General features: G+C 36.0%; 1 protein-coding gene across 2 annotated transcripts in view; it reads right to left on the reverse strand.

Moving 5' to 3' along the window:
- The window catches only part of LOC138699446 (C-Maf-inducing protein-like), a 900,368-nt gene that overhangs the window by 200,447 nt on the left and 675,409 nt on the right, over nt 1–24,512 (reverse strand). Inside the window, exon 3 of one of the 2 annotated variants that reach the window (XM_069825318.1) lies at nt 13,631–13,681. The exons of the other annotated variant lie outside the window; for it this stretch is intronic. Coding sequence (XP_069681419.1) covers nt 13,631–13,681 — 51 coding nt within the window. The remainder of the gene's footprint in view (nt 1–13,630; nt 13,682–24,512) is intronic. 2 annotated transcript variants of the gene reach the window in all.

Below are 24,512 nucleotides of genomic sequence, written 5' to 3' on the forward strand. Positions count from 1 at the left end.
TGGAAATGTAGTAAACAACGACTAGAAGAGGACTGAAAATAAAAATATATTGTTTCCAGGGAGACGTGTTACAGCCGTTATGAATAATTTCCTAGCTTGGAGCACAAGGGACACCCCGAGTTACGACGTCTCGAGCGAGCTTTTACTCTTTAGAGTTCTCTCAAGAGAAGTGCTCCAATATTTACCTCAGTTTGTTCACTTTAAACATGAAGAAAATACAACTTCTCTTTTCACACTGTGGAATATTCGAAGACAGTCGCAAATTATAATAGCGACCCATTTATAGTGGAGTACGACAAGGCTGTGGCCTTTCACCACTTCTATTTATTATATATATAAATAGAATCATTCAAGATTGGCGACAGACACGCCATGGATTTATTCCAATTAATCGAAATTTGCAGCTTGATTCTTTACTTTTCGCTGATGATTTAGTTCTCATGGCATCAACTGAAGATGATTTACAATATTCAGTACACAATTTAAATAAGGTCAGTGAAAAATATAACATGGAAATTAATATTGAAAAATCGAAAATCATGTCATTTTGTGGGAAATTCCCTGTACCAAGCAAAATCTGTTTGAATAATAAAATAATAGAAAGAGTAAATACCTTCACTTATCTTGGCTATACACTATCACCTTATGATGAAGTAGATATTGCTGAAAAAATATGTAAATATAATAAAACAATGGGGATCATTAATAAAATCATGAAACCCTCACTAGTACAAAGACACACAAGAATAGGCTTGTATAAAACCTTAGCACAGCCAGTATTAAGCTATGGTAGCGAAGCGTGGACTGTGAAGAATAAAGATGTCAGTAGAATAACAGCAAGTGAGATGAGGTTTATGAGAGCAACAGCTGGATATACTCGCTGGGATCATAAAAAAAATGAGGACCTAATGCAAGAACTTCAAATAGAACCCATTATGCAGTTCATCAGCAAATATCAACTTCAGTGGAAGGGTCATCTCGAACGAATGAATCGATGCAGAATTCCAAAAGCACTGCTTCATTACCATCCATATGGCAAAAGATCTCTAGGCCGTCCAAAGAAGAGATGGACTGAAAATTCTAGTTTGAGACCGTAACAGGCCACTTGGCCTAATACTTGTTAGGAAGATGATGATGATGACTTAATATCGTGGACGGTACATTAAACAACGGTTATTCGAGAAAATAACTGCTTCGAACAGTCTTAAAAACCTACACTTTGCTTTAAGGATAAAGACTTTCTTCATAGCAAGAAGAAAGTCTAGTTTTGTACGTCATATAATCTTAATACAAATTCTACAAGTCCATATATCAAACAGAAAACAGATGACGGTGAAAGTAAAGTAGCTTCTTAAACATAACTGTTGAAATTAAAAAAAAAAGGATATTAATCAGACTATTAGGCCCACACTTTTAGTACGTCATACTACTTTTGACCCATAAAACGGCACGGAACGACGTGTTTCAACCAATCATGACTGCTTATCCTACAATTTTTATCACCTACCTAGCATTTGTTTGTTTATATCACCTCCCCAGCATTTGTTTCTTTGTTTGTCAACATTGTTCTTTCAATAACACTGGTTTAGAATCATTTTACTTACTTACTTGCTGGCTTTTAAGGAACCCAGAGGTTCATTGCCGCCCTCACATAAACCCGCCATTGGTCTCTATCCTGAGCAAGATTAATCCAGTCTCTATTATCATATCCCACCTCCCTCAAATCCAATTAAATGTTATTTTCCTATTTACGTCTCGGCCTCCCTAAAGGTCTTTTTCCCTCCGGCCTCCCAACTAACACTCTATATGCACTTCTGGATTTGCCCATACGTGCTACATGCCCTGCCCATCTCAAACGTCTGGATTTAATGTTCCTTATTATGTCAGGTGAAGAATACAATCATTTTACTACTGAACAAAAACAAGTGTGCCAATCCTAATTTGAGTGTGCTGAGTAAAGATCTTAAGTCCGTTTTTTCTATCACGTCACAATTTTTAATGTTTATATTTTAATGCATTTAAATCCATTTTATTTATTTTGTGATTTTACTGCTGAACAAAAACAATCGGTATCTAATTTGAGTGTGCTGATTTCAGATCTGAAGTCTGTTTTATTTCTATCACGTCACAATCTGAAAATAATGACATTAGATTTACTGGCATGTAAAAGAACTCCTGCGGCACACCGGCGACGCTGATATAACCTCTGAAGTTACGAGCGTCGTTAAATGAACCATAATTTAATTTTACTTTACATACATACATACATACATATTTCACAGATGGATAGATTAAAAGATTGTTCTAATGGGATATAAGCTCCTTTTACGATGCTGTATTTTCATTAATGTATTTTTAAACAGTTAACAGAAGTTTCGGGCGCAATGATACAAAAAAAAAAAAAAACATTTCTGGAATCTCTGAAATGACCCCAGTGACATCATGGAGTGAATATCGAGCACATGAGTGTGATCAATTCCAGGCTATGAAGGGCTGTAGGCTACACGATTCAGCTCCCTGCCTGTTATTCGCCTCTTTTTGATTGATGAAATAATTTTAAATATTTCGCATAGTTACAGAGAATGGAAAGCTGCGACGCTCTTTTGAAAAATGTATGAATGGGAGAGAGAGGTCAATTACATGGCAGAACGAGTTGGTTGCAAAGCTGGCGATTTTGAGAGAATTTAAATTGCACATGTACTGCGGGTACCGGACCTTGAGAAAACGGGGCTCGTCCAGTAACTTCATTGTGTAACAGTTATACTAGTGCGGAATTAACTTATACAGAACGACCGAAGGATGAAAATTACGACCTCAGTCACATGATTTACATCTTACAGGACCCGCTGAGGTTAGAACTCTTGATTGCTTTGGTATGAATCTCTGATCTGATTGAGCCACAGTTGACTGTATTTCAAATTAAACAGCGTAAGAATTTGAAGAATTGTAATATAACTTTTCCTTAAACTAAAACCTGTTAATAAATTAAAAATGTTTTCAAAGATTAGAAAAACATAATGTTTTTTTCTTAAATCCTATTTCAAATCTTTTGAATAATTTTTTTTCTTACAAAATAGACACACACACACACACACATAACATACATTATTTCAGAAAGTCGAAGCTCTCCAATAAAGTCTGCGACAAATCTAAAGGTGCTTTCACAAGAGACAAGATAACAACTTCGCTGTCGACAAAAAAAAAATTAGATTATATCGGAAAACGCTCTGTTAACTGGACTGTAAATCAAATTCGCTCGAGGTGTTAGACTAATAGGGAACGTTCCGTCTCACTTGCAGCCGGATCTGGCATTCCGTGGGGGGGGGGGGGAACTGCCAGTATATAAAGGGTGCGTCAGAAAGAACGGATGGATTTCAAACTATCGATACGCAACGAGGAGAGAGATATAGTGAGGGGTACCACGACTGTTGGGTCAGCCATAGAATGCAGTTTCAGTTGAGAATATGGTGTTGGTCTGGTGTACAACGTCCTTTCATCGTAGAGACATTTTTGAAAAATGAAGAGTCTGTGATCGCCACTCAGGACTCATTTCGACATCGGATGTCACGCTAGGAATCCAACTCGGAATACAATTTTGCGGTGGGTGGCTTCATTTCGTATCACAGGTTCAACATTAAAGAAGAAATCACCTGGACGAAATTCTATTGCACTGAGATTGTCCGAGGCTACGGTAAGATCTCGCGCCCTGCGACTTCTTTCTTTGGGACCATTTGAAGGCGTAAGTTTGTAAACATCGACCACATACACTGGACGAACTGAAGACAGCGATTCGTGAAGAAATCGTGGCAATTGCACCAGCTATGACTGTGAAAGTGATGGCGAACATCAGAAAACGCCTCGATTCCTGTATTGAAAGCCAAGGACATCATATGGATAATGTTGTTTTACATAAATAAACTGCATGTATTGGTGAATATGTTGATAACAATAAATTTTTGATTTCATGAATCTTTACAATTTTCTTGCCATGTGAAATCCATCCGTTCTTTCTGACGCACCCTGTATATATCTGAACATCTTGGGTACCGGCTGTTCTTAAAGTATCGGGTTCAGGGAAGAAACTTGTAACGATTTTCAATTGCAACCAAAACCTGAAGCTTATCAGAATCAGAATACAGGGCATGAAGTACAGGGACATCACTTTATTTTTACTCGCATTTTTATTGTACCTGCGTTTCTGAATGTAATTGACTCCCACCCCTTTCACTAATATTCTTGCTCCCGTCAGCCACACAGACTTAACTTACAGCCGGTGTTGCATTCGAAGTCTGCTAGACTAGACGGCATTTCGGAAGGCGGTTAGCTTCTGTATGCGCAGTAGCATTTCTGGTATGTGACGTAACAAGTTTGTACAGTAGAACCAATCAGAATCAGTCTATAACAAGCACTTCCCGAGTTCGTTTGTTCACGTGCGAGTGTTTCAATACATTGAATAAGTAAAACTAACATTTACTGTGTGTATGTAAGGTAAATAAATGGAAGAAGAGACTGTAAAAAAACAAGTATTACACAGGCAGGCGCAGAAAATAGTGTTTAAGGTGTATAATTATTTTAAAAACGTTAGCGAGCAGAAATCTGCCGGCCATCTTGATGCTGGCAGCAACGTTGCCAGCGTGCAAGAAACGACTGCAGAAGCATGTGGTGTGGGACTGAGAACCGTGCAAAGAATATTGTTAGTGAAGGAAAGAGGGTTTGTTTGGTGTTATGCTTACAGTAATCAACGGCTAAGGTCATTATTGTCTTTTGATAATTTAAATTCTCTCCTGCGCTATTTGTATTGCACGTGCTCGTGAAGTACGATGTGGCAATGTTGTACGCTGCTTTGCTCTCTCTGTCTATCTCGACGCAAACGCTAGCAGACTACCGCCTTCCGAATTGCCGTCGACTCTAGCAGTGAAATAAACAGTACAGAGTATAGTGTGTTTCAGAAATATGGTTGCGTTTTCTATAGAAGGAAGAGCCTATATTAATGAAGCTTAATACCAGGGGCAGGTATTTATGGAGATTAATTTTATCATTTGTGTTTTTTAATACTGGTGTCGGCGGAGATTGTTGGAGATTGGTTTGTACTCTTGCTGGATATTAGTGGAAATTTTGGAAAATACAATTATTTTGAAAGTGAAGTATTAACTCAGTATGAATATTACTTTCCAAATAATTAACATTAAAGGTTCATTGGATTATGGTAAAGGTGCGGTATGGCCAATAGACAATATCTGTTGGATTGAGACTGTATTTAACACACATTAATTAAAAATGAAAAAAAAAACTTGCAGCCCTCAAATTAACACTTTCAAATTATTAGTAAAATGTTGAATTCTCCGTCTTTTGAGTTCACTAATGTAATCAGAACACCTGGAATACCATGTGATGTAGCCTACTTGGATATATAACAAATTAAAATGAAAAAAATTGTCCGAAAAGGAACTCAGAATATGAAATTCGCTATAAAACGACGGAATAATAATAATTCGCGAATGTATTTATATTTCGCTATTAGAACTCTATTTCGCGATTTGTCGCGATTGTTTTATCCGCATATTTTTAATCAGAATCACTTAATTCGTAAAGATTAGTAAAAATCTATTGTATATCTATTATGTCGTGATTTTCGCGATCTCCATAAACACCCGGCCCTGCTTATTTCGCACAGGTACGGTGTGTAGAATGACTGAGTAACTTTATCTGTGTGGATTGAACAGAGGTGAAGATTAGAATTACCGAAAGTACGGTAATATGCTGAATAAAGTAGCCACTATATAATGAATAAAACCGCCTGAAAAGTTGAGTTTGTGAAAAAAATGTTACTACTCTACTGTATTTTGATAAAATACCGTAAAAGTAATAATCAAACTGAAGATCCTAATATCGTATTTCCCTGTAACATAAATGGATACACTACTTTTCTCTCCTCCTATAACTAGTAAAATGATTTGTTTACATATTGCACTAGTAACACCAAACTCCTGTAATGGAAGGGGGTAGCAGTGTTTCTGAGTATAGTCAGGTTAATGTTAAAAATGTTGGTAAAAATAAAGTGATGTCCCTGTATATAACGCGTCCATTTGCAACCATATCTGGCTTGCTACAGATGTCTGGTCAGGTACTGTCCACGTCCTAGCTCTCCGTCTTTATAACCTGAAGGAACTTCGTGGAGATTGCTAGTTGTTCCGTATCCTTTACTTTAACTCAAAATAAATTCCTATATTACGCATTAAGCGTCAAAATAATGATAAAAATGTTTAATACATCAATTTATTCAACAGATGCAGAAGGAATCCAGACATATTTCAAGGCACAAATGAGACACAAAGCATGGACCGACATCAATGCTACATTAGCAACACCATCATACTTAGGAAGGGCTGATCATATTAGGAAGTTTAAATGTAGAAAACAAAGAACGGACGTGGCAAAATTTTCCTTTGTTAACAGCACAATAGTAGACTGGAACAGCTTACCTGCGGCAATCTTTCAGGGTGGTCCTCTCAAAATCAATACATTTAAGGAAAGGTTGAGAAGATTAGACTGAAAATGTAATTGTAGGTGCAGTGTAATTATCTAAGTTATGTCATGTAATTAATTAAGTTGATACGTAATTAATTAAGATGATATGTAATTAATTAAGATGATATGTAATTTAGTTGATATGTAAATAAATTAAGGTGATATGTACTTAATTAAGATGATATTTAATTAAGTTGATTTGTAATTAATTAAGGTGATATGTAATTACTTAAATTGGTAATAGTTGGGTGAAATAGAAGTACATATAAGTTAGGTTTACTTTTGCTCATTGTAGGCGTTATTATAGAATAGTTTTTATTTATAGTCCTAGGTTTATTGCATCTATTTATTTATAGTCAGAAATAAATTTAGGTTTATTTTATTTTATTTTTTATTTTCCTTTTATTGCTGTAATTACTGTAGAATTATAATGGTATTATTGTATATTATATATCACTACCACCGGGTGTATACCCAATTGTATTGTTAATACATACATACATACATACATACATACATACATACATACATACATACATACATACATACATACATACATACATACATACATACAACACAGCAGATGTAAATTCAGGGTAATTCAACATGAGAGCTCGTAATGCCTCAATCAAGTCAACTTAAACATTGAAAGTATTGGATGATTGCTTCAAAACTATTTCTTTCAAAGTTATAAATGCAACCAGTACTTTTTATATCCTGGAAGTAACTTATTGTTTTAACCCTTTCTGTGAGTGCATTGAATTATCAACATTTATCTGTACAATATTTTCTGGGTTGAATAATTCATTTAAATTTACAAACAATGGATATGAATCATGTAACTCGTATTTTTTCAATTTTCTGTATCACTAGTTTACTAACATGGTTAAATAATTCTTGTATTTCAGTCCTTAAGCCAAAACTGAAATGCTTAATTAATTTGCCTACCCAATCCCCTACATTATTATAAATTACTATAGCCTATTCATTCTGTCCCGCGCCGTGGCGTCGTGGTCTAAGGCATCCTGCCTAGGACTCGCGTGACGAAATGCGCGCTGGTTCGAGTCCTCATGAGGTTCGAGTCTTCTCATGAAATTTCGGCCAGTGTATGGGACCGGTGCCCACCCAGCATCGTGATGCACTTGGGAAGCTACGATAGGTAGCGAAATCCGGTTGCGAATGCCAACTATAACGGCACATGATACCTCCATTCTGGTTGGATGATCTTCCACCTCTGCTTCGGCATGTGGGCGTGAGACCAGCAGCCGGCTGGTCGGTCTAGGCCCTTCACGGACTGTAGCGCTACGGATTATTATTATTATTATTATTATTATTATTATTATTATTATTATATTCATTCTACGCTTTCTGTCATTATCCGAAAATCTGTGGTCTCTGCCTATCCCTCTCGACTACTTACTTACTTACTGGCTTTTAAGGAACCCGGAGGTTCATTGCCGCCCTCACATAAGCCCGCCATTGGTCCCTATCCTGAGCAAGATTAATCCAGTCTCTATCATCACACCCCCACCTCCCTCAAATCCATTTTAATATTATCCTCCCATCTACGTCTCGCTTTCTCCATTCTCCTGTAACTTCATCCCTCTTAGCCCCAAATATTTTCCTAAGAACCTTATTCTCAAACACCCTTAATCTCTGTTCCTCTCTCAAAGTCAGAGTCCAAGTTTCACAGCCATATAGAACAACCGGTAATATAACTGTTTTATAAATTCTAACTTTCAGATTTTTTGACAGCAGACTGGATGATAAAAGCTTTTCAACCGAATAATAATGGGCATTTCCCATATTTATTCTGCATTTAATATCCTCCCGAGTGTCATTTATATTTGTTACTATTGCTCCAGGATATTTGAATTTTTCCAGTTCTTCTAAAGATAAATTTTCAATTTTTATATTTGTATTTCGTACAATATTCTGGTTACGAGACATAATCATATTATACTTTATCTTTTCGGGATTTACTTCCAAACCTATCTCTTTACTTGCTTCCAGTAAAATTCCCGTATTTTCCCTAATCGTTTGTGAATTTTCTCCTAACATATTCACGTCATCCGCATAGACAAGCAGCTGATGTAACCCGTTCAATTCCAAACCCTCTCTGTTATCCTGGACTTTCCTAATGGCATACTCTAGAGCAAAGCTAAAAAGTAAAGTTGATAGTGCATCTCCCTGCTTTAGCCCGCAGACAGTATTTGCTAGGTTAAATAATTCATTTAAATTTACAAACCATGATCGTGAATCATGTAACTCGTATTTTTCAATTTTCTGAATCACCAGTTTACAGACGTGCTTAAATAATTCTTATATTTCAGTCTCTAAGTCCAAACTGAAATGGTTAATTAATCTGCCTACCGACTCCCCTTTATCACTACATAATGTATTTCACATGTAACAAACTGCAACCCTAATATACCAAAGGTAAATTAGGGTTTCAATATTTGGGTAACAATAATAATACCGACTCCCCTACATTATTAGAAATTACTATATTCATTCTACACTTCATGTCATTCATTATTCGGAAATCTGTGGTCTCTATCTATCCCTCTCCACCGCTGACCCTGACTACTCACCCGCAATTAAACAAACCCGTAACTATAGTAAAGTAACAATAAACATGTTTCATCGGGCAACAAGTTTCGCTCCCTGGTTGCGTGTCTGGTGAAATTTTGAAGGTGTGGTTCAATGGGAGTTTGTTAAACAAATCACATATTAATCTAAACTATACGCGCTTAGTTTTTACCTTTTTTTATTGGGTTATTTTACGACGCTGTATCAACATCTAGGTTATTTAGCGTCTGAATAATATGAAGGTGATAATGCCGGTGAAATAAGTCCGGGGTCCTGCACCGAAAGTTACCCAGCATTTGCTCGTATTGGGTTGAGGGAAAACCCCGGAAAAAACCTCAACCAGGTAACTTGCCCCGACCGGGATTCGAACCCGGGCCACCTGGTTTCGCAGCCAGACGCGCTGACCGTTGCTCCACAGGTGTGGACTTTACCTTTTATATTAATAATAGAATGATCTGTCCTTAGGAAAGTTTGGGATCTACATTATTCGCTTATGTATTGGACACGAATAATAGAGTCTATCACTGTATTATGAGTATTCTCAATACAAACTGACAGGAAAATTGAAAGAAATAATCCAGGCGTAACAATACTATGACTACAAGAACTGTGAAGTCATTAATGTGGCTATCTCTGTTGTTAGAAATACAGATATTATAACATAGCTCTGGGGTATCTATCGAGTGAATGGAATGCATAATAAAGCAGACAATATAAAAACTGTTTAATTATATGGATCCCAAAATATAAATACAGGGAACGTAAAAAGTGCAGACCTTAAACCAGTAACAATTGGCGCTCTCGGAAATGTTGAAAATAGGGTTGTCAACATATTTCTACCATTACTGGAGCATTAGTACATTACAAAAAGAGTACCTACTTTTAACCACTGATAACATAATTCACAAGATACTTGGCTAATATCTTAGACGAAGTCGAGCCTTCTCTATTTCCGGAATTCTGTTATGCACTTAACACATGTATTGCATACGATTTTTTGGCCAATCTTAATAAAAATATAAATTATTATTAATCATTTTTAATTTAAATAAATAGTTTGTTTTTGGACGCTAAAATTTTCATGTATGATCGCCGTTTGTTATTTTTCGATAGGTGTCATTCATTTGTTATTCGTATTTGTTGATAGGTGATGTTCATTTGTTATTATTCGGCAGCGATTGTGAAAATGTTGTATTAAAATAAATTATAGAAAGTTTAGTTTTGTCTTCAAAGAAGTAGGTAGGTGGCACATTAATTATACATCAATATAAATAAAATAGCATATAGAAAGTGTTTGTAGGTGACACATCAATTACATATCAGTGTAAATAAATTTCATACCGGTATAGGTTAATGCTTGAATGGATGTTTCCGCGTTCAGCCACGAACCCACGAGTGGCGCTCAGAGCAACAACCGGAAGTCGTCACAAATGATTTTCACGCTCTCGTTTTATCTACATTAATTCTTATTTTCTTACAAATCTCCATTCCAATAAATTAATTTAGAAAGAGTACAAGTATAATGAAACATTTAATTATTTCCTCATAGCACACAGTGTTGCGCGACACTGATAGTTCGTTACTTTTACGTAAATAAATAAAAGTTGATTTGATTTATTTATTTTCTGTATGTGTGTTGTAATTTAACTTACAAGGCCTACCAACAACATCGGTAAGGTTGTTAAAAAACACGATCGGCCAAAAAGGTTATTTTAGTTTCAATATGATTTTAAAACACAGAGATTTTTTTACGAACAAAGGAAACCAGACTGTATCTTAGTAACGACAGAATTAAAGAAATTCCATTCACTACAAGACAAGTTAAATGCGTTTTGTATTTTACAGAATTTGAAAGTTTAACATCAGTTCAACGCCGTTTTTGCTGTGAGTACGGGGTTCGAAGAGCTTCGAATTACAAGTCGATAATGTTATGATAACGAATACTGAAACCGGAGAACCCGGACTTTGATCACTATAAATGCGATAGGGATTAGAACCTGGGTTGGCAATCATCTAAGTCAGTGCTACCAACTGAGCTACCAGGACGAATGACTAATAAGCTACTTAATTCTTAACATGTATATATATAATTTGAACTGTTAATGGAAATTACGGGAAAACGGCTGAACGGATTTTAATAGATGACTCCTCATTTTGAAGCTTGGAACCCAAAGTTTTTCAGAAAAATAGTAGATTTCAGTGAAATGTTAATTTTCCTACATCATTTTCCTATTTTCCAAAATCCATCTTCGACAGTTTTGAGAAATAATGATTTTTCAGAATAAAACAAAACACAAATACACTACTATAAACAATAGGCTATTACACGAAGGCCATGACCTGCAGGATTGCTGACATATGTAGAGTTCAAATTCAATTGGTTATTAAAAACTTCAAGTCTTACTAAAAATTATTTGCAGGTTTGATTCTGTGGTGTGTAATTTTCTGAGTACAGCTGTGTATTGGATATTAAAATCTACAAAACTTGAGGTGGTTTGATGACATTATTACCATTAGAAATGAAATATTATTATAGTTAATGCCATGATGTGACTATTTTTCATTAATTATACATATCAATGCTATATTGATTATATGAAAGTGAAACTTTTGGGGTTAATAACTAGATGTAGAGAATATCTTAAATTAGATCTTCATTTCTATAATTTACTGAGTGGCGGCTATTTTATATAACTACAAAACTTACGTAAGATAATAATATTGTTATTAAAAGTCAAATATTTTTGTAGTTATTAATCAAGTGGGGTTGGTTTTTTTCATATACTTAATGGCGGTATAGTGTAGATATTTATATGCGGCATTGTCTTCAGTATTGGCTCGACAGAGCGCAAAAATTACAGTTCCTAAGGAAAGACAAAAAGGTATTACTTACTGATAAAATACGAGACCTACAAAATTAGGTAGTCTCCCGATCATTTCAGCAAGATCTCTTAGCAGGATAAAATGATCTTACCCCCTACATTTCAAGCTCTACATGCAGCAGCTATACCAAGATGCTATGTCTATTGTCCGAAAGCATAGTAAACCTGACTTTTTTTAACTTTCACCTAGAATCCACAAAGATCTGAAATAGCTATTGCATTACTCCCACATGAAAAACCCACTGATCGTCCAGACATTGTTACTTGCGTTTTCGCGTTGAAACTCAAAAACTGAAGGTGGATAAGTTCAAGAAAAAGTATTTGGCATAAAAATAAACCATTCAGAGGGAGTATGTTTCATTATTATGGAAGCAAATAACTTTCAAAATGTCTGGTACTTTTCATTGAAAATAAATCTGAAAAATGTTTATTTGAACGTCTAACGAACTTAGTTTGCAGCATTTCCTGCTCAAGCAACTAGTTTAATATCAATTATAATACAAGTAGATATTATATTCACATTTAAAAGAAAGGAGTAGCCTATACTTTGAACAGTTAATGTAAGTTAATAAATAACACAGACAGCAAGCACAAAACTTTTTTTTCCCCGTATCATATATGCGAAAATTATATTTTGGTTAAAATCTTGAAACCTATATTTTGCAGCATTAAACACTTTCTGTCTACGTTTCATATACTGAGAATAATAATAATAAATAATAAATTTAGCTTCCCTTATGAAAAGGTTGCCAGATTTGACAAAGCGTATTACGTATAATTTGGAAACACACCTAAAAGGTAAAATGATACACATTAGAAACGGTTAGGGAATCAGATATGCAAAATGTCAGAAAAATTTATACCTAAGTAGCGTTTGTGCTTATTTGCAGTTAAGAAAGGGGGGACATTATCAGATAGGTTAGAATGATTTGAATTCCGCGAGAAAAATAATAATACGGAGTGATTGGCATTGATATCTAAACCAATCAACAGCCATCGGTTAAGATAACTTGAAATTTCCATTATCACTCCCATACAAATGATTTCTCAATATCTGAATCGATCCTTTGAGGGCACTAATGGCTATTTCCTTCACAATGCTGTGTGTTAGGCCCAGGTTTTTATATTTGTTGGCAAAGAAGGACGGTATGGTACCTCGTGCTCCCACCATCAGACCTATCACATCAATGTGGGACAGGCTATATTTATCTTTATAGAACGGGATTGTTGGTTCATAGATCCGTTTCTTTTCACTGTCCACCTCATGCGGTTGATCTGCATGTGTCTCAAATCTGATGGTGGAGAGTTCTGGTTTAAAAATTGAATAGTGTTGAATAACTCTTAGACCTCTAGTCGACATATTTCTTTTTCTCCTTGCTCACTTCAAGTTGCGTACGTGTCAAAGTCCAAGGAACACGTTTGTAGCTACCGCTTGCTTACTTCATATTATGGAAGGAAATAACTTTCAAATTTCTGGTATTCTTCATAGAAAATAAATCTGAAAATGGATGTTTATTTGAACGTCTAATGAACTTAGTTTGCAGCATTTGCTGCACAGGCCACTAGTATAATGCAGCCATGCAAAAATCAGAATATAAAGTTCCATTAGAGTTCCAGCAAGTGCTTACCTTCCAGATAATGGAGTGGAACCACTGGTCGCGCGTGTAGGCGTTGTTTGCCTGCAACAGAAGCAACAAAACACATTGAATAGAAAGGGCCTCATTATCACGACACAACAAATTTTATTGTGTTGAAGGTGCGTTGTGAGGGGACGGCAGCGTTGACGTGCGAGATTGACAGACAATACGTACAGTGAAGTCTGTAGATGGACGCGTCTATTAGGGACTAGAGGGAAGGACGTAACAAAGTGTGTCATCTTGTTAGGTGCAAGGTCTCGTCAACAAAAGTTCGCAAAAAGAAATAACACATTAAAAGAAAGTCATTAGATACTTAAGAGGGCTCATACAGGAGCGCTGCTGCAGATTGTAAAACTTTCACACAATTTTAATATCACCGATATAATTCAGTCGATCTTTCTCATTTTTTGTACACAAATAAGTGGTATTTTGGCTTCTGATTTGGTAACAATAAATTTATAATTATCGCAATAGTTCATCATTTCTATTTACAAAATTGAAACGAAATAATTTGCTGCTATTTTTCAAACTAAAAACATTATATCTCTTGAACTAATTGTCCAAATTGTTTAAAATTTTCGGGATATCTTCAAACTGTAGAGGATGAACCATTTTCATAGAAGTATAATTACAATTTCACAAATTTTAAGTAGTTGTAAATAACGCAAAATAAAAATGACTTTTCTTGTTTATGACAAAACAAATGTAGTTCAAAAACTTTGTAACGTAGAAAGTTCACTGCGGTCCATCCTCTAACACTACATTACTGGAGTCAAAAATGAAAAAGAAACTTTGAATCTGACAAGTGGTTGGGAAGATACCATGTTTATCCTCTTATATAGTAAAAAATTATTTCCTTTAAATTGCGTAAATAAAAAAAATAAATTAATTTGATAATTATAAATTTGTTGATGCCAAATTAGAGGCCCAAATACCACTTACTTGTGTACAAAAAATGAGAAAGATCCACTGAATTATCTCTGAGATATTAAAAATTTTGTGAAAGGTTTACAGTCTGAAGCATTGCTACTGTATGAGCCCCCTTAAGTGAAATATAGTAGGATACATCTACTGGGTGTTCATTTCAAAGTGTGTCATGGCTCGCTGTATGCCGTCATGTGGCTAGCCGATAAGCCTAGAGAATTCAATCTTCCTACACTTCCGCAGAGGTGTATAACCTATGAGGCAGAGAAGTTGCCTAGCAAGTACGGCGTTCATTCTGAAGAGTACGTACCGATACGTACGGTAACGCCGGTAGTGGCAGGAATGTGAACTATTTGGAAATACGTACTGTCGGGATATGGGGAGAGGGTTAAGACGATTACTTACGTATTTGTTGACATTAACTTCGACGGTCAACATGGACACAGAGCATTTGATTTGTGTTGTGGAATGTTGCCGTACGAAACCGATGATAACAAATACCCTGCGTACGACTTGCCCGCGCAAAACACAGTTCGAAAGAGGTTATGGTAGCACACAGACTGTACAGACCGCCATCTGTTGCTACGACATTCAAGTTATACCGTACACGTTCTCAAGTCCAGATTGAACGCCTTGATTAATAGGCAACTTCTCTCACATAAAAGCTGAAACTCGCTTCAAATCGCTGACTCACAACAGTGACGTCATGACACACTTTGAAATGAACACCCAGTATTATGGAAGCAAGTAACTTTCAAAATGTCTGGTATTCTTCATTGAAAATAAATCTGAAAAATTTTTATTTGAACGTCTAACGAACTTAGTTTGCAGCAGCATTTGCTGCACAAGCCACTAGTCTGTATATACTTTCTTCTAATCGTGAAATAGTCAATCCCACTCGAGTTTTGATTTTCTCTAGATAAATAAAATCCTCTAGTGAGATTAATGTTGAAAAACTAGATATATAATTACGATGAAAGGAAATAAAAAAACTGATATCCCGCCTTAAACAAATATTAAGGCCTAACGTCGCTCTTAACAATCCAGTAGGCAGGCGCACGAGAGAGTAGTCTAACAGCAAGATGCGAAACGACGTTCCCAGTCCATGTAGCGGCATACTGCAGCGCCGACGGGAATGCCTCATTAGCAAAACTTGTTCCTTTCGACACCAATTATCGGTCCTCCAGAGTCTGTAATAAACTCTTCCAAACATCTTGTATAGTGTGGATATATCTACAGGATGTATAAAAGCGATTTTCTTAGTGTAATTCTGATTTTTGTTCGCATAAATTTTTGCGTAATTTTGATATTATTTTTCCCTGTGATTTAATAATTATTCTTTTTATACGATAGTGCGTAAAGTTGTATTTTACCCACTGTTATCAGTGCGTAAATTGAGCTCTTAAAACCGCTAGTGTTAGTAATCATTTTACGCACTGCAAAAAGAAATAGTAATATGCGTTACAAGAGCGGTATGTTACAGTTTTCATGTTCGAGGAAAAGTTTGAAAAAGCGAAACGTAGTTGAGCTTTTTTAATTTCCGAGAATTGAAAGAAAACATACCGCTCGTGTATCGTACATTATTTTGTGCGAAGATAGTTTATTACATACCTGAAAGACGAATTTCTAATTAGTTGCAATGAAATCTCCATCTTGGTTTCTGTTCAATGACGGCAAATTTGCAAAACAAACATATCTATCTTCAACATTGTTGCTTTAAAATGTTTTCTGTGTTTACTATACTCCAGCAGGCCGTGATATACGTCTGTCTTTTTTTTCCCCCCAGTCTATAAATGCGAACTTAAAACAAACGGTATGGTTATGTAATGATTTATGTCTGGAATCTTGTTGATTTTTTCACGGCTTCCTTAATGTTACTTGCATCACGAATCCAGTAACTTTAGTGGAGTTGTAGAGTTTACTTAATTTTTGCAAATATTTAAAAACAATAATTAACAGTGCAATTTAGGTGAAATTGCAGTGGTAAGTTTCCAATTTATAATTATTACTATATTGAACGTCTCAAAAAATAATATGTTAAAAGCCTAAAGCAGTAAAATCAATATGTCACTTAAGCGGTAAGAGGAGGGAAATTGTTATGTGTGTTAGGTTGGGAATACTGAATGTGGAATTTTAGACTTTCCGCGGATTGGTTTTGTGCGGAAACCAAGCAAATACGCACGATCTCGCACAAATGTAATATTCAATGTACAAACTTCATCCAATAACAAATGAATGCATTACCTCGATCTTTCATGACGTAAATATTACACGTAACACAAATAACTAACGAATTTAACATTTATACTGTAGCCTATTTAGATTTTAGTCCGCATTATTTTGAAGTTACATCTGTAGTATCATTGTAACCAGATATAGGATTCAATTTTTCCTAACCACTTTGTTAATACTTATTTTTTTTAAATTTAAGTTGGTTATTTAACGACACTGTATCAACTACAAGGTTATTTAGCGTAGATGAGATTGGTGATAGCGAGATGGTATTTGGCGAGATGAGGCCGAGGATTCGCCATAGATTACCTGGCATTCACCTTACGGTTGGCGAAAACCTCTGAAAAAAAAAAAACCAACCAGTTAATCAGCCCAAGCGGGGATCGAACACGCCCCCGAGCGCAACTTCAGACCGACAGGCAAGCGCCTTAGCCGACTGAGCCACGCCGGTGGCTGGTTAATAATTATAGGACCGGTTTAGACGGCCATGAAATCGTGATCATCAGGGAAAGGAAGTTCATACCCTAAAAACGTGAAGAATATTTATGCATTTATGCCGTAAAATAGATAAATATGCTACAAAATATGCATTACCAGTCTGAGATTATTTTAACAGAAAAATAAGGTATAGGTAACTTACGTTTAGTCTATGGATTTTGAAGTGCTTGCCTCATTGCTGAATGCTCCATTTATGCTGTTACAGTTCACAACTAAGCAGTGACGTATGTTTTCTGTTGTCATTCTTCGCCTGCTGTTCCTCAGCATAGCTTTGTAGCGCGAAAAACATCGTTCTACGTCACAAGAAGTAAGAGGGGCTTGCACAAAAGCTGTGAGCTGTTCTATAGAAAATTTTGTTGGTTTTTGGAGTGTTTTTCCTTCGAGAACATCTTGAATTTCTTTAAGTTGATAATAGCCAGGGTTTTTGGAAAGAATATTTGCTGTTTTATCGTTCACTTTATCTCCTACATTTCCTGGAACTGATGTTAAACTGGATACTGTTCTATCGAAATCTGCTAAAGACTGCAGTAAAGGAATACCAATTGCTAACTTGAGAGGCTGCCTATGAGGGCGTCATCGTTACGTTCAAAATTCATTAACATAAATTAGTCGTGTTTACGAGGTTACACACTTAAAAAAAATGATCAGACATCTCCGTATTCAGGTAAGCACGAACTGCATTGTGGAAATGTGGAGGAGCCCCATCTTGCTGAAAGATGAAATCGTCATCGAGATCTTGTCTAAGTTGAGGCACCAACCATTGCTCCAACATGTCCAGATATGAATGTCCAGTCACAGTAGCCTCAACGAAGAAGAAAGGTCCGTACAGTTTTCGTTGTGACAACGCGCAGAAAACATTCACCTTTGGTGAATCACGCTCATGTTCAATGATTCTGTGAGGTTTCTGTGTATCCCAAACACGATAATTATATCAGTATAGTTATAGAACTTGACAAAATCAATATGTTTAAAAATTACTTAAGAAGGGGAAACTTTCAGGAAAATGTATAATTATATCAGTAAGAACGAAAATATCAGAAAATGGCAATAACAAAGAAGTGATTATTATTATTATTATTATTATTATTATTATTATTATTATTACTATTGGCTTCATATGTGTATTTTTCTGATGGACACTTCATGTTTTATTGAAGAAGGATATTTTTTAACCCTTTCACTGTTGAGAAACTAAAATAATGACACATGCTTTTAAATTTTAATTAATTTATGTAAAAAAAATTTTCCCACTCGTATGGAATGTCGCTTTGTCGCTGAAAATTAAGCGGCTGAATAAGTCATCGTCGTCTGCTACGAGTTTTCTTGACAGCTACAACAACAGGCAGCAAAGGTGAATGTTGGATATGACGTGCTGGAGTAAAGGACAGATGTTTCATTACATGGCCTCCAAGGTCACCCGATATGACTACATGTGACTTTTTTCTATGGGGGTACCTAAAGGACCGTGTGTTTGTACTGCCTTCGCCACGTGGTTTAGAGGAACTAAAAACCAGAATTCGAGAAGCTGCCGCCACGGTCACAGAGGATATGTTGAAAAGGGTATGGGAAGAGTTTGATTATCGTTTGGACATCTGCCGAGTCACTCGTGGTTCACACATTGAATCTCTGTAAGGTGTAAAACGAACTTTGACAGTTTGACTTTAAACTGACGTGTGTTTTGAAGTGTTATCATTAGTAGTTTTTGTGTAATAAAATATTGAAAGTGTTACCGGACTTTTGATATGCCCTGTATGTATTTTGATACCAACTATAACCCTACCTCAGAGTGAAATAAGGTTTATTAAATTGGATAATAAATAATAATATACTATTTGGGATTCCCTTAAACTCCCTACCGATCTTTCTTCTGGATTGTTTTCGTTAGAAATGGCCTCGGCAGTAACTTTTCACTAGGACAAATCTCTCCTTTATACAGGGACATCATTTTATTTTTACTAACATTTTTAATATTAACATGTCTATACCTTTAGAGAACCGGAAACACCGCTTGCTCCCCCCTCCAAGGCTGGAGTTCGATGATACTGGCGTAAAACACAAATCACTCTACTAGGTATAGGAAGGAAGAAAAGTAGTTCATCCATTTACGTAATCTAGGAAATATCGCGATTTTGAGTTTGATAATTTTCATTAGGTTTTTCTTTAATCAAAGTACAGTACTGTATTAAGAATAAGTGTTTTTACTCACGAAGTGAGTTATCCATGCGAACGTATTCATTATGCAGTGTATATTATACTGTCTACAGCACATTAGCGTACAATATAGAGAAAGAAGTTAAATTGAAAAATAATCATAATATGAATATTTAAACACAATTTTGAAAATGGTGGCCGTTCATTTCGATACAGGCTTCAGTTCTTTTGTGCATATTATCGCACTATGGACTATTGCATCTAATTCCAATTGCCAGTGTCGTCCTTCGTACTAGTAACTCATGTTGAAATAATTCTGTACCTACTCTACGTACTGTAAATTCAATCTTCAGTTCTGCCCGATCCGAAAATATAAAATTACTCAGACATGCTATCTACTGTCCGTCCAAGTGGTTATGCCGCAGGATTGTAGAAAGGGAGGAAATCACGTGACAGTTAATTACTTAACGAGGCCCTTTTATTTAAGTTAAATTAAACACCTGTATAATATTACGTAAACTTCCAATTCCTAAGAGAAATTAATGTTTTCAGAAAAGAGCTAAGACAGCCCAGCTATTACAGAGGGGCGAGCAGAAGCAGGTGGGGGAAATCGGGATGCGACGTAGGCAAACGGACAGTACCAGTGCGAAAATATGATTCAATATTGAAAGCTCTTTCGTCACTGGAAAACGCGAACATATTTCTGGAACGTACTATACTCAGTAACTCAGTACTGCTTACTATCTGCGGTCTTGGTTCTGTGTGGAGTTGGAACTTCCTTAGTAGAAGGGGTGGGAGTGAAGTACATTCAAAAACTCAGGTACAATAAAAATTGAAGTAAAAATAAAATGATGTCCCTGAAGTACTATTTCTCGCTGTCAACGTCAACCAATATTATCGACAAACCTACAAGCACTGACTCACTGCACTCACGGAAATAGAAGTTCAAGCTTCTAATTTTAGAGTAAATATTTGAAATTTCCTTCGTAGCTTTTCTACGATAAGTAAGAAAATCATATTGCCTCAGTGTCGTTCTCTTCTAAGCTAACAAAAGCTTCACCTGTATACACATTCCATTCATGTCTGTTGACAGAGGCAGTGAAGAAACTTACTACGCATATGTTGTTAATGCATTGCAAGCACGACGTCAGCGTGACGTTAACCGGTTATTAAATCTTGTAAGAAGTGTCTACACCATAAAACAAATATACATTGCGGTGATAAGAAATACACCTCGAAAACATTTAAAGAGAGAAGAGAAGTTTGTCTTCCTGCACAGTAATATATCATTGCAGACGATGTTACCAATCTACGCAAACTTTGAGACTAATTTTCTAACTAACCATGCACTTAATTACACAACACATAACATTTTTTATTTGTTTCATTGTATTCTATTCCCTTCTTCAATCTGCACAATTATATCACTTCCACCCTGTATGTGTGACTAATGCGAAGTTTGTACAGGGACATATTATTTTTTACTAATATTTCTAATTTTAACCTGGCTATACCTTTGGATTAACGGTTGAGAACCGGAAACACCGTTTACTACCCCCTTCCACGACTGGAGTTCGATGATACTGGAGTAAAATACAAACAAATCAATTTACTAGGTATAGGAGGGAAGAAGAGTAGTTCATCCATTTACGTAAACTAGAAAATATCGCGATTTTGGGTTTTATCATTTTCATTAGGTTTTTGGTTAATCAAAATACAGTACAGTATTAACAATAAGTGTTTTTACTCACGAACTGAGCTATTCATTCGGACGTATTCATTATGCAGTGTATATTATACTGTCTACAGCACATTAGCGTACAATTTAAAGAATGAAGTTAAATTGAAAAATAATCATAATATGAATATGTAAACACATTTTTGAAAATAGCGGCCGTTCATTTCGATAGAGCCTTCAGTTCTAATGTGCATATTATCGCACCTAATTTCAATGACCAGTTTCGTCCTTCGTACTAGTAACTCATGTTCAAATAATTCTGTACCTACTCTATAAAAGAGTATCTTACGTACTGTAAATTCAGTCTTCACTTTTGCCCGATCCGAAAAGATAAAATTACTCAGAAATGCTATCTACTGTCCGTCCAAATGGTCATGTCGCAGAGTCATAGAAAGGGGGGAAATCACGTGACAGTTAATTACTTAACGAGGCCCTTTTATTTAAGTTATTTTAAACAGTTGCATAATATTACGTAGACGTCCAATTAATTCCTAACAGAAATAAATGTTTTCAGAAAAGAGCTAAGAAAGCCCAGCCACTAGCCTTTACAGTGGAGCGAGCAGAAGCAGGTGGGGGAAATCGGGATGCGACGTAGGCAAACGGACGACAGTACCTGTGCGAAAATACGATTCAATATGAAAGCTCTTTCGTCACTGGAAAACGCGAACATATTTCTGGAACACACTATACTCACTCAGTACCATTTACTAGATAGTAAGGAGACTTTGACTGCATACGCGGCCTTGGTTCTGTGTGGAGACTGTTGGAAGTTTACTAATAGAATGAGTGGGAGTGAAGTGCATTAAAAAACTCAGGTAAAATAAAAATTGAAGTAAGAATTAAATTATGTCCATGTATTAAATTTCCATAGTTACGCATGTATTTTGAACGTTCTGTTTGCGTCCATGTCAAAACACAACTGAAAAACATAATGTTTGCAAATACATCACAACTCTCTCCATGGATTAAAATATAAATTCTTCCAAGTAGGTTATGTGTACACTATACAGGAGTAAGTAATGTAACTAATTTCAGGGGGTTATTCTTTGAGATATTAAAAAAACTTAAGTACAATTATGCTTGTTTTTCCTTCCTTCTCGAGATAAAAAAATATATATTAAACATTTCATAGCGTGTTTTGGGAAAGTCATTGATTTAATTCCCAATACGCTAAGTCAGTTCAAGAGAGCGAGTTTGTAATAAGTGATTAAAGAATTTTAGTTTTGTCCTTCAAATGTGCAGAAATTTGATCCGAACAAATGTAACATCGTAAAATTCCTTGACCCACACCTGTGGAGTAACGGTCAGCGCGTCTGGCCGCGAAACCAGGTGGCCCGGGTTCGATTGCCGATCGGGACAAGTTACCTGGTTGAGTTTTTTTCCGGGGTTTTCCCTCAACCCAATTTGAGCAAATGCTGGGTAACTTTCGGTGCTGGACCCGGACTCATTTCACCGGCATTATCACCTTCATCTCATTCAGACGCTAAATAACCATAGATGTTGATAAAGCGTCGTAAAATAACCTACTAAATAAATAAAAAGTAAAATTCCTTGCAGAAGGAAAAGTTATATTTGTTCAGATCAATTATGAATTAATCAACCTATATTATATTTGTATTCTATAATTTTGAAATATATATTAGTCCTACTTTTCACGTGCGATATTATTCTTCTCTAGTGTTAATATTATTTTATATAATTCCATTGCCGCTGTAATTATATTTTAGTTCCTATTTTATTTTACTTATTTATATTATTATTATTATTTTTTATTTTAATATTATATCTGAACTGCGACCGAGCACGAGCGCTGCTCATTCGGTCTCAAATTTTGTTAATATTACTGTATCTTCTTTGTGTATTGCTTGTATTATTTTATTTGTATTTCTCTTTGTTTGTTTCGTAATTATATTTCTTTATTCTGTATATTTGAATTTAAACAAAATTAAATTTAAAAAATTAAAAAATTTAAAGACAAAACTAAAAATTCTTTCTTGATGTGTGACTTTGATTGGGGTAATTATATTACCCCCCTTGGTAGCAGTAAGTTGTCTAAAACCTTGGTAGCAGGCGGGTTAATATCATTATTCCACAACTTTCTGTAAATTCTGTAGTCTACGAGCCGAAGATGGGAATACAGGGCAAACAGAATCTGCTTCTACTTGCTTACTGCCGTGTTTTGAACATATTCACGAGGAAGTGCTTTGAACAAGCTGATCGATATGATTTTCAAGCCGCAAGGGAGCGCCTTCATGCGGCATTTGGTACCCGATTCTCCCCTTATTAATAGGGTTGATTAATATGCGCAGGTGAACTCCCTCATCGGAGGGCTGCGTGCACAGACACCGCTCGCTCCTACGTCACACCTGCGGTTCCACAGCTTTCATCTTCACTAGACGTCGAAACACAAACCTGTGACCGCACAAACCTCATCGTGTCATGTGATACAGCAAACTTCATTTCAAAGGGTTGAGTCTCTTGAAATCATTGTGTACAACGTTAAATGCCATATGTGAATGTACTCTGAGGCTTTGAGTATTGGTGGTGGTGGTAGTGGTAGTAGTAGTAGTAGTAGTAGTAGTAGTAGTAGTAGTAGTAGCAAACGATTAGGGAAAACGTGGAAATTCTGCTTGAAGCAAGTAGAGAGATAGGGTTGGAAGTAAATCCCGAAAAGACGAAGTATATGATTATGTCGCGTGATCAGAATATTGTACGAAACGGAACTATAAAAGTTGGAGATTTATCCTTCGAAGAGGTGGAAAAATTCAAATATCTTGGAGCAACAGTAACAAATATAAATGACACTCGGGAGGAAATTAAACGCAGAATAAATATGGCAAATGCCTGTTATTATTCGGTTGAGAAGCTTTGTCATCTAGTCTGCTGTCAAAAAATCTGAAAGTTAGAATTTATAAAAGTGTTATATTACCGGTTGTTCTGTATGGCTGTGAAACTTGGACTCTCACTTTGAGAGAGGAACAGAGATTGAGGGTTTTTGAGAATAAGGTTCTTAGGAAAATATTTGGGGCTAAGAGGGATGAAGTTACAGGAGAATGGAGAAAGTTACACAACGCAGAACTGCACGCATTGTATCCTTCACCTGATATAATTAGGAACATTAAATCCAGACGTTTGAGATGGGCAGGGTATGTAGCACGTATGGGCTAATCCAGAAATGCATATAGAGTGTTAATTGGGAGGCCGGAGGGAAAAAGACCTTTGGGGAGGCCGAGACGTAGATGGGAAGATAATATTGAAATGGATTTGAGGGAGGTGGGATATGATGATAGAGACTGGATTAATCTTGCTCAGGATAGGGACCAATGGCGG

This window comes from Periplaneta americana, chromosome 5 (assembly GCF_040183065.1).
Source record: "Periplaneta americana isolate PAMFEO1 chromosome 5, P.americana_PAMFEO1_priV1, whole genome shotgun sequence".
Taxonomy (NCBI): Eukaryota; Metazoa; Arthropoda; class Insecta; order Blattodea; family Blattidae; genus Periplaneta; species Periplaneta americana.